The sequence below is a fragment of the Empidonax traillii genome, unplaced genomic scaffold (assembly GCF_003031625.1).
Source record: "Empidonax traillii isolate 1590-97213 ecotype Southwest subspecies unplaced genomic scaffold, ASM303162v1 scaffold448:size1359114, whole genome shotgun sequence".
Taxonomy (NCBI): domain Eukaryota; kingdom Metazoa; phylum Chordata; class Aves; order Passeriformes; family Tyrannidae; genus Empidonax; species Empidonax traillii.
The window spans coordinates 30,857-43,806 of record NW_020955641.1 but is presented as its reverse complement, the minus strand read 5'-3'; the positions used below and the strand labels follow the sequence as shown (position 1 = coordinate 43,806).

Genomic DNA, 12,950 nt, shown 5'->3' with positions numbered 1-12,950 from the left:
AGAGGACAGAAAGCACAGGAAAAGGCTGGCAGGGAGTGATGGCACCGTCACTCTGCCCACTAATCATCTGTTTGGCATGTCTGGTCCCACTGGGCAGCTCTTTAAAAGCAGATCCTGCCCCGATCTCTGACTTGCCTGCAGCAACCAGGGCACGAGAGAAGAGGCAGAACCCTCTCCCTGCTCCCACTGGGAGCATTAAATCTGTGTTAGTTGTCTCTGTACCACCCCGGTACTCAAGGGGAAGTGAGCACCCTTTCTGCAAAGTTCATCACAATGTGTCATCTTCAGCTCAGCCTTGCCTTGTCCAGTGGGGGTTAATCTAAACCACCAAAATTTCCCTGGATGAGTCAGAACGTGGTTAATAAGCCACAGTGCGATTGAGTCAGTGGCAGCTCTCCTCACTGCTGTTTTATTGACATCCCAGATGACAAATATCACTCACACTGGACCACAGCCAGTGCAGTGGGATTCAAATGACTGTCTTCCTCCAGCATATCTAGGCATACATCTCTGTAAGAAAGCAAAATACATCTCTCCCCACCCAAGGGGAAAGGGCAAACTCAAAAGGAAATATCAAATCCTGATTTTTTTTTTTTCCCTAGGCCGTTTTGTACCCACTCACCACGCAATTACATTTGGACAGACACAAGGCACTTCAGAAATTGTACTCAGCACTTAATCCTCCGGCTCTTTGGCACTCATTTACTCCCCAGGTGCACTGAGCTGCATTTTCTGCTCACAGACAGGAAAGCCAAGGGCTGACCAGCAGTCACCTCCCGGGAGTAGCTGAGTGGCTCTGGCTCCCTGGCTAATTCAGAGCACAATTATCTCCGACACAGGGAGCCTTTATTTCTGCCCTGCTCGGCTCCTCCCAAAGCCTCTGCCGTGCTCTCAGCGCCTCACAGGAGGCAGCATCACCTGCTGGGGCTCGGCAGGATGTCACCATTGCCAGAGCAGCACGGGGAGCTCACAGCCCTCCTCTGCGTGACAGCAGGGCTCAGCTTGGTGCTGGAAAAGGCAGATTTTGGTGAAAAGCACCAATCCCACTGTTAATCACTGCTGTACGCTGGGTGACTTGCTGCAAACAGTGAGCTTTCAAGTGACACCGTGTGCCAAGGCCTGAAATCAAACCAGATTCCCTTCAGCACAGCTGCCTTCTCTTGGTGGAACAGGAGCCAGGACTTCAGTTGCCACCGAGATGGGTGAGGCAGCAGAGGAGCTGTTGTAGGACCCACAAGCCATTAAAGAGTTAATTTAAGGAGGAGTCACGAAGTGTACCTGAGTAAATAAGAACATCTGGAATCCATTCAGGAACTCCCAGCGCTGGGATAGACAGGCCTCAGTGCAGACAAGACAGAACAGCAAATAAGATAAGCATTTAGGAATGTAGTAAATAAGTCACAAAATGATAAATTAGTAAATCGAGAGGCGCTTGACACCAGAACTGTTCAGCTGCCTATGATGAGGGCCTGTGGCATCATTAGTATTGTACTACCCTCTGTAGAATTGTGTAACTGGGAAACACGGGACTTCTTTGGAAAAATTGCTCACAGGTAACTAGAAAGGATTCCACCTCCCATTTCTGTGGAATCCTGCAGGATTCTGGCGAGCACCTGCAGTGAGTTGCTCCCTTGGTTTGACAGTAAACAGAAACATGGACCAGGAAACATCCCACAGCAAAAGCAGCATTAGAGAGGAGGAGGTAAAGTTCCCAGGAAATGGTGTGAATGCTATCAGAAAACACAGGAACTCAACCTTAGCAACGAGGACATGTGAAAAAAGAGGAAACAAAGAACTGCATACGAAGATAAAAAATCCCAGGAAGTCCTACAATTACCCATCTGAGGGAGGGAAAACTGTTAAAATACAGCACTTGGAGAAAAACAGTCAGATACAGCAAAAGACACGAGCTCCAGATAGGACAGCACAGTCCTGAAAATTGAAAAGAAGTGAGTTTTCACATGAGATGAGGAGCAGTCTTAACAATGGGGTGTGAAGGGCCAGGAATACAGGAACAACTTCCTCGTGGGGGAATGATCTGAGGAAAAAAAAAGGAAATTTTGCAGGGAACTACTTCTCCAGGAAAAGGAGAACAAAGACACTTCTTTGTGAGCAAAAATGCCAGTTTTAGAAAAGCCCAATCTCAGCCTATAACTGTTAGAACACAGAAATGGAATGACAAAGAGATTTTACTAGAGGGAAAGTCAAATAAACGCAGTAACAACTATCAAAAACTACAGGAGTATCAGAAATAAGGATTTAAGTACTGCAAGGGCACACCACCAAATAGAATCGTGGAATCAAGGACTGGTTCAGCTTGGAAGGGACCTTAAAGCTCATCTTGTTCCAAACCCCTGCCCTGGGCAGGGACACCTTCCACTAGACCAGGTTGTTTCAAGCCCCATCCAGCCTGGTCGTGAACATTTCCAGGGATGGGGCTGCACAAGTGACAAGGAAGGGGATTTTTTTTTTTTTTTTTTTACCAAATCAAGGAGTGTCTTTTCACCATCCCCTTTTTCTGTTCTGGTGTGTTACCCCTTCCCCATTAATTAGCGTGACTTCAAAGGAGAGCGGCTTCTCTGCAGCACTGCCACCCTCCGGCTCCAGGGAAAATTCCCTCTTCCTGGCAAAGGAACGCCCCTGAGCCTCTGGATTTATCCCCTTTCCCTCCCACCGGCAAGGAGAGAGCTGGCAGCAAACTTGGATGTGAAAGTTCCCATCAGTGAGCAGAACCTGCACAGCAAAGCCTTGGGATCAGCAGCGGGAGGAGTTGCTGCCTGGCTGCCAACACTCCCTGAATTTGTGGGCACCAGTGTGGCCTGTTCATCCAAAGACCACAGACGCCAGCCGGCCACCTGTGCTCTGCATCCTATCCAGCATTCCAGAAAACGTTGTCCCAAGTCCCTAGAATGACACGTGTGAAGATCAGGGTAGAAGAACTCCTCTGAGTAACTTCTCACAAGGCAGCTGTGACTCCGTTTAGCTCCGAGGGAAATCCCCTGTTCTCAGTTCTCACAGGTTACTCACTGGTCATAACAAACACCAGCAAGTGATGCAGGCAGGTGAACCCCAAGCTCACCTGTCATAAAAAAATAAATCATTAAAAATGCTGCTGAGAGGTTGAACCTCATTTAGCTGAAGACAGCTCAGCATGGGATGCCCGCTCACAGAGCAACCCGAAGATGAGACACTCTCACAAACATCATCCAAAACCCGAGGCCAGATGGCAGGCACTGTTAGAAAGGGTCAAACGCTGCTTTTCCTGTTTTGCGGGCTTTTAATGGCAATTTCCACAATAATTTACAAATCGGTTGTTACGCACATTGTTACGTCCAGTCAGTAAAGAAAAATGCGAGTTAATTCAGCTCTCAGTCGAGAAACTGCTGTAAGAATGCCCTTGCCGAGGGCTGCTCTCTGCTCCCGCTGGTTCATTACTGCAGGCAGCCAAGCCAGTTCCTCACGCTGAACCTGCCCAACCTGCCAGCCCCTTCCCTGCACCCTGAGCTCGCACCAAGGTGAGGATCTGGAAGCTTCCCAGTGCTGGGGAAGGGTGGACTCACAGCACTGGGCTCGGGATGGGGAGGGAGAGCTCCAGCCCTCGGCAGGGCAGCAGCGTGGCCTCTCCCAGGGACCCTGCTCCCAGCTCAGCTCTGGGCTCTGCTTGCAAGCCCAGGATGGGGACAGAAGCAGCGGAGTTTTCCACAGCAACTCGCGCACGTGACGCTACAGCAGCGCTACCTGTGCCTCGTGTCTGGGCATAAGGAATTGACCCACAGGATTCTGTTCAAAGGAGAGAGAGATACGGAGACCTGAGCCCAAAACACAAAGAGAACAGACCAAAGCTGGAGAACTCCAAGTGTTCAGCTATGTTAGTCCTCAGCAGAGGAAAGGAAATACATCAAAAGGTACTACAGCCTTGAGTTTTCCCACCTGAGCTGTTGTCATCGTCTCAGTAATTCACCTCTTAGGATACAACTTGCTTTCCAGTTAGACTCTGTTTTGTCTTTTACTTCCAGTCACTTCAAGCTGATTCAGCTTTGTACCTTCTTGGAAAGAAGAAGTCAGCAGCAGGGTTTCTCAGAGAAATGCAATACAGCAAAATTAAACCTGCAGCCAGTCTGGCCTGCCAGGGAAAGCACAGGCAGAGCAGGTGGGGACTGCAAAAAACGCCCCAAGAGTTCAGCTTGAGGGAAGGAAAGCCAGGGCTTTCTCTCCAGAAAAGCCTGGGAAGTGTTAAACCTTGCACCTCAGATGTTGGGAGTTCTCCCCACACTGAGCTCTTTCACAAAGACATCCCCCATAAGGCTTTTACAGGAGTGTAACCATTACTCTGACAATCAGATCACCCATTCTCGGATAGTTTATATTTAATGTGCCGGGAAAAAAAAGAAAGTATTTTGCAGCAGTCCCCCTGGAGGGAAGAGCAAAAGGACTGTGGTGAGCAGTAAACGGACAGAAACTGCTCCCTGGAGCTCCCTTCCCCCTCTCCTTCCACCTCTCTGAGTGCAGTAACTCAATCCACAAAGGTAACTGAACTCTCCTGGGAGAATCTGGGGCACAATAGGCTGCAGCTCCTTTAAAAACGGATTCGTTTCGTTTTATTTATTTTAAAGTCCACTGATCATCATCACAAAAAAAAAAAAAAATAATAACCCCATGGGAAATGCAACTAAAGAGAAAAAAAGTCCAACCAAGACCTAAGAACCCAGAGCTAGGAGCGGGTGTGGGCCCGAGAGGCACTGCACGGGCCCCGTGCGCCGCGCCGGGCGTGTGGCCACAGCTGGGGTCCTCTATGTCAACCGCTGGACGATGACAGCGTTGAGCAGGTTGGCTTCCTTCAGGGTCTGGTTCTCGTCAGTCAGCTCTTTGTTGGGGAAGGTGGTCATGAGGACGAAACTGGTGGCAGCCATCGCTGGCCGAGCATCTACTATGAAGAGCCGGATGTCACGGATCCTGTGCGGAGGGATCAAACACACAGCAAGGGTGATCCTGTTACTGAATGGTTCCAACAAAGGTGTGCAGCCTGTGCTGCGTTTGCTTCCCAGCTCACGTCACAGGCCACAGCCAGACTATTCTGATTTAACCTGCTCCTCTGTGGGCTCCAGTTTAGTGAAATAACAGCAGCTGCTTTAGGGGCTACAGATTCAGCTCAGTGTTCTTTGTCTGTGTTGTCAGGAGGTTATTCGAAACTGAAAGCTTCCAAACCCTTAATGACGAACAGATTTAACGAACTGTTTGACACTTGCTGCTCTGAGTGACTGAGCTTGTCATACACAGCAGAACCCAGAGGATTTCGGCTTCCCCAAGCAGCCACACAGTGACACGGGATCAACTTCCTGAACTCAATCATAGACAAAGGCTTTTGTAACTTTTTGCCCTAGGCTTGACTCTTATAGAAATTGGAGGAATGAATACAAACCTCAAATCAGGGAGGTGGGAAGGACTTTAGGAGAGCAGTCTAAGGAAGCAGTGGGGTATCTAAGCCAGCTCTGCTCATCTAAGTGAACAGAACTGTGGTAAGAACATCCTTTCGTGCTCCAATCAGCCCAGGGAACAGTCCCATACAGAAGTCTAGAACTGAGGCAAAATAACTGAACAGGTTCCTAATTATCTGACAGTTTCTAAAACCCTTAGAAGAGATTCAGTTTTCTACAGGTGACATGAAGGAAAGTGTTGCTGATAACACTAACCCTCCCAGGTGTGGTACCACTGGCTGTAATCTACCCCTATTTGGAAAGCAAATCCTATCCAACAGTTAACAACCACCTTAAACCCCCCTCAATAATTCTACTCATCTATACAGAAGGATCCCTGGAGCTCCCTCTGGCAGGCAACCAGGATTTTTATCACCTGCTCCACCTGTGCCCAGTCTGCAGTGGCATGCAGGCCTTCCTGGTGTTCCCTGCTCATACCTGTGACTGTGGTTAAACTTCTGGACCAGCCTCCCACCGTCGGCGAGCCGGATCTGGATGTTGGTGACGGGCTCCGACTCATCAATCGCGATGGCAGAACTGGCTTTGGCTTCATTCTCTGCCTGCTGGGCTGGTGTGCTGGTGCCCATCACCTGGGGCACGGTGCTGGCAACAGGGGGACACAAGGGGAGCTGTTAAAAACCAAACTCACCTGCCTGCACGGAGCCAGGATCAGGCAGCCAGCTCACCACCTGTCAGACCCAACTACCAGGGCTCCCTAGACAGGAGACACCAAACAAGCTGGAAGTGAGAATTTATTAGCCAGCCAATCAGCAGGAACTTGTCCAGAAGTTCACCTCTACCATCTCCTTTGGTACCACGTCACGGGTCTCTACACCCCATGGGAACAGGGGCAGCGTGATTTGGACCCCCCTCCGAGGGGGCTTCCAAACCAGGGACCTGCCTCCTGCCAGGGAGAGGCTGAGCCACCTCACAGTACACGCCAGGGAGCCTCGTTTCCTTAGAGGAACACCTCCCATCCCACAGGCACCCAGTGCCTTTCCTTCAGAAAGATGAATCAGCAGGCTACACCTGGCAAGGCTCTCTCCCATCACACACAGAGCAAACCAGCACCGCTGTCTTCTCACCTGCCCAGCTTCTGTCCTTCTCCAGTAAAAGCCTTGAAGACACTTTTAGGTTTCACATACTCCTCATCCCGGTGATCCTCCATATCCAGGTTCACCTGTCCTCCCCGTGCTAACCTGCGCAGCTCAGCCGGGACTTCCCTGCAAGGACAGAGTCCTGAGGCAGCTGCCCGAAGCAGCAAGGCAGGAAAAGTGTGGAGAAAGAGCCCCAGACCTTTGGAATTTCAAGGAATCACAGTGTGCCCCTTGCTTAATTAACAGGGCAGATGCACACCTCCCCCACTGACACACACAAATTAAAGGCTACTTTTCCCTGTCACCTGGAGTGACGTGATGCATCAGAAATCTCACCCCAAATATGAACACCTGTTTGTTCACTTCACACTCTCGAGGCCCCACACAAACCAAAGCTGCTCCCTGTTTACCTGAACCAAAGGTTCCATATGAAGAGCAATTAATTTCTTACAAGAAAGCTCAGGTGAAACATGCCACGGATTCAGCAGCCTGGATCCCAGAAACACTTCTGTTTCAGAAACACTTCTGTTTCAGAAAGCAGCTCTCACTACGTACCCCCTCCGGATATCATCGAGGAACTGGGCATTGGAGGGATCCTGGTAGCTCCTCAGCTCTCCACTATCCAGACTGAATCCACTCTTCCAGAGCTTCAGTACAACGTGCACCTGCAGCAGCCCCAAACAACAACAATTGGCCTCACTGACCATCTTGGTGACAACAACAACAACAAAAAAATCGATGCAAAATGAAAAGTTCCTACTGGGCAGAGGAACTTCCAGGTGCAGAAAACACTCCAGCCCCTCTGGGCTGAAGGAAAAATCCCAAAGCACTGGCTGTGTATGTAATGGTCAGGTGTCAGTTCCTAGAAGGTGGAACCACAGTCCCCTTTTAGGCAAATATGGCCGAAGAGCCAGGAGTGTGCTGGGTGAGGAGCCTAAACCAGGCTCCCACCACGGCCTACAAGCACGTTTGGCCATAAAGCAAACACGAGGGAACCTCACACTGATGCTGGCAGCTCCACAGCTCTCCAGTGGATAAAGGAAAGTTAATTGCCCAGTGCTCTCTGCACATTATTTTACTTCTAAGGAACACTCATATTCTTAATTAAAAGTTCATCAGAAAACTGCTTACCCAAGACCAAATCATCTATTATTTTCTACAGGGAAATCCCACAGGAAGCAGGATTTACCGTATTTCTGTCCTTGTGAATTTTTATCAAGCTTTGTAACTCTCAGGGCTGGCAAGCTCTGTAGCTAGAGCAGAAGAAATCCCTTGGGTGACATCTACAAACTTATGCAGACATACTCACATCCTGAGCAGAGTTCTGCCTCCTCTCTCCTGCCACGTAAGCCGACTCCTCCTCGGGAGTAGCCCCAAGGCGATACCCTCCCCCTGCAAAAGGCTGGAAGAGAGAGGCAGGCAAAGGGTTACAGAACCACACAAACCCAAGAGAGCTGCTCCCCTTCCCCACCACCCCTGTGGATGAACAGGGGCTCTGTGGCATCAGCCCTGCAGGCACAGTGACAGCTTCAGCAAGTTCATAAATACGGCACAAGGAGAGCGGCTTCTCCTGCCACTGCGACACACCAAATGGAGCTGCACTGAGAGAGGAGTCCAGATCTGGCTGTCGAGGTAATTCCAGGACTCCTCAGCGCCAAACAGCTGGCACGGTGGAGCCTTAACCGAAACGGGGAACACAATGAAGAACTCAGCCCTCCTCACCTTCGGTTTGCTCGTCTCTCCACCGCCCTTGGTCGTCCGATCGACGGCCACCGCGCCGTGCTCCTTGGCTCCCTTGAACAGATCCTCCACCAGCTCGTTGGGACTCTTCTTCCTTGGAGGGCCCACGATCTGCTGGCCACTCCTCTCCGAGCCACCGGCATAGAACCTAACGGAAAGCACCCGGCTCCTGGTCAGACTGGACCCGCTGCCTCTCCAGGACCCAGCGCTCTGACACCAGGATTCACTTGGTTCGTGTTTGTGCAGCTCAGTGAAACACCTTGGAATCACAAATACTGGATACCACCAGTGTGTCTCCCACTGCAGCCACGTGCAAGCTCCTGTACTGCAGAGACCTCCTTTTCACGTCAATTACTGTAAAATTACCTGTGGATCAATAGCAATAAAGCAGCCACGAGTCTCAGACCTGGCAAGAGGAACAGCCCAGAGGGACAAGCCCAGCTTTAAACACCAGTACCAGCTGAATCACCCGGCTGAACAAGGCTTCCAGCAAGCCTCTGACCCGTCAGAGAAACATCCATCTGGAATTCCGAGGGAAGGCACACGGTCATGCCACACAAAGGATGGATTTCAACTGGAAGCAATGGATGCACAGCCAGTGAAGTGCAATTAAGCACTTCTGGAAGATTGGGTTTATTAGCTTCCAGATGGCTTGTAACACACACAGAGCGAGCTCCCAGCTGCCTGCAGACCATGGTCCACCCAGGCTGAGCCACCCCTTCAGAGACATCAGTTCCATTCCATTTACCTTGCCTGTCAACCTTAAGGGTATTTAACTACTTACAGCTGACATCGCAGGAGACTTTGCCATTAGTATTCTATGTTTCTGTTTTTCTTTCCACTTCCACACTCCAGTACATTACCCTTAAGCAGCACTTCAAAAAACCCAAATGAAACAACCCAAAACCAAAACCCTAACCAAAATAAAACCACGCACCCCAAGCAGAAAACCAAACCCTGCACTATTCCCACATTTCCGTTCTCTATGGACACAAATGAGGATCTGGGCTGTTTTCTGTTCTTCCACACCCTGCTTTAGGCTTTCTCTCAGTGCTGAGAGCTGGTGCTTACACAGCTGAGCATCTGCTTGTGCACAGGCTTTGCACTGACAGACGCCTGTCAAACCCCAGATGCTTCACTACAGGAATGTCACAGAGACACAAACCTGATCTTAAAAAAAACTGCACACAAGCAGCAAGTCCTCCCAAAAGGGCCAGGATTAACACCCAGGGTTTGAGTCTTCAGCTGGAAACTTACCGCTGTCCCTCCTCCTCTTCATCATCCTCCTCCTGCGCGTGCACGAGGTCTCTGAACGAGGTTACTCGATGGTCACTGCAAAGATCCAGCAAGAGGAACATTGGGACACGGCCCAAACTAAAACATTCCCAGCTGAAAACATTCCACACTGAAACAGGTGGACTGCAAGGTGGACTCTGTTCACCAACGCCCGACCCAAGAGCATTTTTCCTTCAAGACACAGCCAGCAACTCCTCTTTGAAACTGGGCAGCATTCCCTGATTTCGCAGGGATTTGGTGAGGCAAAACTCACTTTTGCTTTTCATAAAACATTTGACTTGATCAGCTCAGGCCTCACGCAAAATCAGAGAATGTTCTTCCCGCACAGACATGGTCTGCTCCAATGGAAGTGTCACCAACTGACTGTCTTTAACCCCAAAAGACAAATCAAGTTTTTCCTGAGCAATGAGCCAACTTTTCCTAACTGATCTCTGGCTCAGTTGTGCAACAACACCCGTGCTGGTGATGTGCAAATGCTCAGGCTTTCACAACTTCTAGAGAGCCAAGCAAGGCGAAGCAAATCTGAACACAGAGCTACTCCTGAAAACTAACACACATCAGTGCTTTTAGAGAGAGTTTCCACTGCCAGGTTTCCAGGACGGAGCTGGAGCTCCCTCCTCACCTGGCTCCAGTGCCTCTGGATATGGAGCTGGGGGCGGGCTGGGGAAGGGTCAGGATGTCCTCATCACCCCCGTCCTCGTAGAAACTGGCGAGGGCAATCTGCAAAGGGAAACCAGCAGAGCTCGTCAGGATGGGGGCAAACCCTCCAGAGGAACGGCAGAAACACACACAAAAAACATCTCAGCTGAACCCTCTGCCACGCTGGACCTCTCAAGGCACCTCTCACCAAAGACTTCCCCCGTTACAGGTCCTGGCAAAGACAGGGCCTTGGCAGGCTCTGCTGTCTGGCTGTGTCACGGCAGGGCACTCGCTGCCGCAGGGATGTCACCTTCCCTGCCAGGGAACGCCAGGGCCCTTCTCCTGCAGCGCTGGCACAAGGGCCGTGCCAAAACTCCTGCTCTGAAACAACTGCTTTTGCGCCACCCACAAGCAGAGTTTAACACAGCCCGATCCTTCGAGGACCACAGGGGCAGGTCGGAGTGGTGGAGGGCTCCCCCTCGGTTTGGGGGCGCTCGGGTCAAAGCCGGCAGCACCACCAGCACAGCGCCGACAACCTCGCCAGCACTCCAGGAGAACCCTCACAAAACCCGGCACACCCCGGACCTCGCCGCGCGAGAGAAAACCAACGAGACAAGCGGGACGGGCCTCGGCCCCAGCCAGGCCACGGTCCCTTCGCAAGGGCGGGGACGAGGCTCGAGCCCGCGGGACACCGAGCTGCGGCCCAGCGCTGCCCCGCGGCGGGGCGGGTGGAGGGCGGCGGCGGAGCTACCTGGAGGTCCCAGCCCGCGGACTCGAGGAAGAACCGCGCCCGCTCCTCCTCGGCGCCGGTCACGGCCACGAACTCCCTCAGCGCCTCCTCCCTGTCCGCCATCTTGCCGCGGTGCAGCGCCCAAACCCCGCCGGGCCGCCCCGCCCCGCCCCCGGCGTGCGCCGCCGAACCCGCCCCCCCGGAAACACCCGCGGAGCCGCGCGGGGCCCGGCCCGTCCACAGCGGCCCCTGGCGGACGGGAGGAGCCGGTGCGCCGGGAACGGGGAACCGGGGAATAGGGAACAGGGATGGGCTGCACTGAGCACCGGGAACCGGGCACTGAGAACTGGGCACTGATGTGAGAAATATCTCAAATTAAAATTTCGAAGACGGCCAAATAAAGTGAAACAAAGAACTTTATTTTCAGCGCGCGCTGAGTGCGGTCGGGTCTGCCTCGTGCCAGGGCCTGAGAGCACACCTGAGATGGGGGGGGGCAGTTCTTTTTAAGGTCTCTTGATTTGCATAACTGCTCCCTCGTTCCTCCCATGCTCAGCTCTGCTCCCTTTCTTCCTTAAAAGGCAATATGGTCTTTTTCTTGAGCCCGATTGGGTCTCTCAGGGTGGGCTCACACTTTTCCAGTCCATTGGTTGTTTTAACCAACCTATCACATTGTTTCCCTGTCGCGGCCTCGTGGTCCCTTGGCAATGAACTCTGGCTGGTCTCATTGCCTTACAGGCTGCTCGGTTTGCCTTTATACAGCAATAGTAAGCAACAGTAACATGATCACAACTATTAACAGGTCATGGCTGCAACAGAACTGCAGCCACAGGCAACTGCAGAACACCCCTGATCACAAACTCCTCATCATGAGGCAGTCATGGAAACCCTGCTTGTAATAAAACCGTTTCATTTATTTCTTACACTGAGCCCTGGGAATCAAGCACCGAGCACTGGGAACTGGGCACTGAGCACTGGGTGCCGAGCTCCAGGAACTGGGTACCGGGAATCAAGCACCGGTAACTGGGTGCGGGGGACCAGGGTGGGCAGTGCTGAGCACAAGGCACCGGGCACCAGGTTCTGGGATGGGCAGCACCGAGCCCTGAAGGAGGGCAGGTAGATGGGCCACAGGCAGGGCCAGGGGCCCAGGACTGACGGCAGAGAGCAACCCAGGGCAGCCTCTGCATCCTGGTGCGTTTGTTTCCAGGTTCATATGACATGGCTGGTGGTGGCCAAGCCCTGGGACCCGCCTTGAGGAACCGGGGACTGACACGGAGCAGGACAGGGCAGTGTCCCCAGAGCTTCCCTCTTTGTGCGCTTGAAGAGAAAGAAGAGGAGCCCACCGAGGATTCCCTTCTCCAGCAGCATGCCAAGCCACAGGAGGAGGAGGCTGGACGAAAAGTTCACACCTGCAGTGGGGAAAAAGGATGTGAGCAACCAGAGCTCAAAGACAGGCATTCCATCCCCCCACAAGGAGACTTTTCTGGGACTTTGAGCTTTCTCAGGGGGTTACACCATACAGCCACCCTGGCAGGCACCCCACCCAGCAGCTCTGACGCACCACTGTATATCTGGGACCCCTTGCTCAGTCCCTGCTGGTCCGGGCTGGCGATCCACAGGATGGCTGACTGGTTGACAGGGGCCTGAGCATCGTGGACCACCAGGCAGGTGAACATGGACCCATTCTTCTCTTCTGTCGCTTGCACCTCCAGCTGGCTCCTCAGCTCCAACAAGCCCTGCTGGAACACCGGCGGCTGGGAGTCCTTCTCCTCCTTTATCTTCACCCCGTTCTCCAGCCAGGAAACAGCCACAGTTGCTGGGTAAAACCTCTTCACGTGGCAGGTGAATTTCATGGTCTTGTTCACCTCAACGGGGCTCGTCTGGTTAGCGCTCACATCGACACTGGGGGAAACTGGGAAGAGAGGCAGCGCCTGCTGTCTGACATCCCTGGCTCTGCTACCATAGGGTGTCCTGTCC

At 52.3% G+C, this 12,950-nt stretch overlaps 2 protein-coding genes across 2 annotated transcripts in view; both read right to left on the bottom strand.

Moving 5' to 3' along the window:
• Window positions 1-4,572: 4,572 nt before the first annotated feature.
• NSFL1C (NSFL1 cofactor) lies at window positions 4,573-11,134 on the bottom strand. Its single transcript, XM_027894992.1, has 9 exons — window positions 10,998-11,134; window positions 10,230-10,327; window positions 9,569-9,643; window positions 8,294-8,459; window positions 7,881-7,973; window positions 7,127-7,236; window positions 6,560-6,697; window positions 5,913-6,077; window positions 4,573-4,953 (listed from the first exon to the last, which is right to left on the bottom strand). The coding sequence occupies exons 1-9, from the start codon at window positions 11,097-11,099 to the stop codon at window positions 4,791-4,793; spliced, it is 1,110 nt and encodes a 369-aa protein (XP_027750793.1). The 5' UTR covers window positions 11,100-11,134; the 3' UTR covers window positions 4,573-4,790.
• A 1,242-nt stretch (window positions 11,135-12,376) lies between these two features.
• Window positions 12,377-12,950, bottom strand: part of LOC114062976 — a 2,997-nt gene continuing 2,423 nt past the window's right edge. Inside the window, exon 2 of the mRNA XM_027894950.1 lies at window positions 12,377-12,944. Within this exon, the coding sequence (XP_027750751.1) occupies window positions 12,377-12,944 (568 nt within the window). The remainder of the gene's footprint in view (window positions 12,945-12,950) is intronic.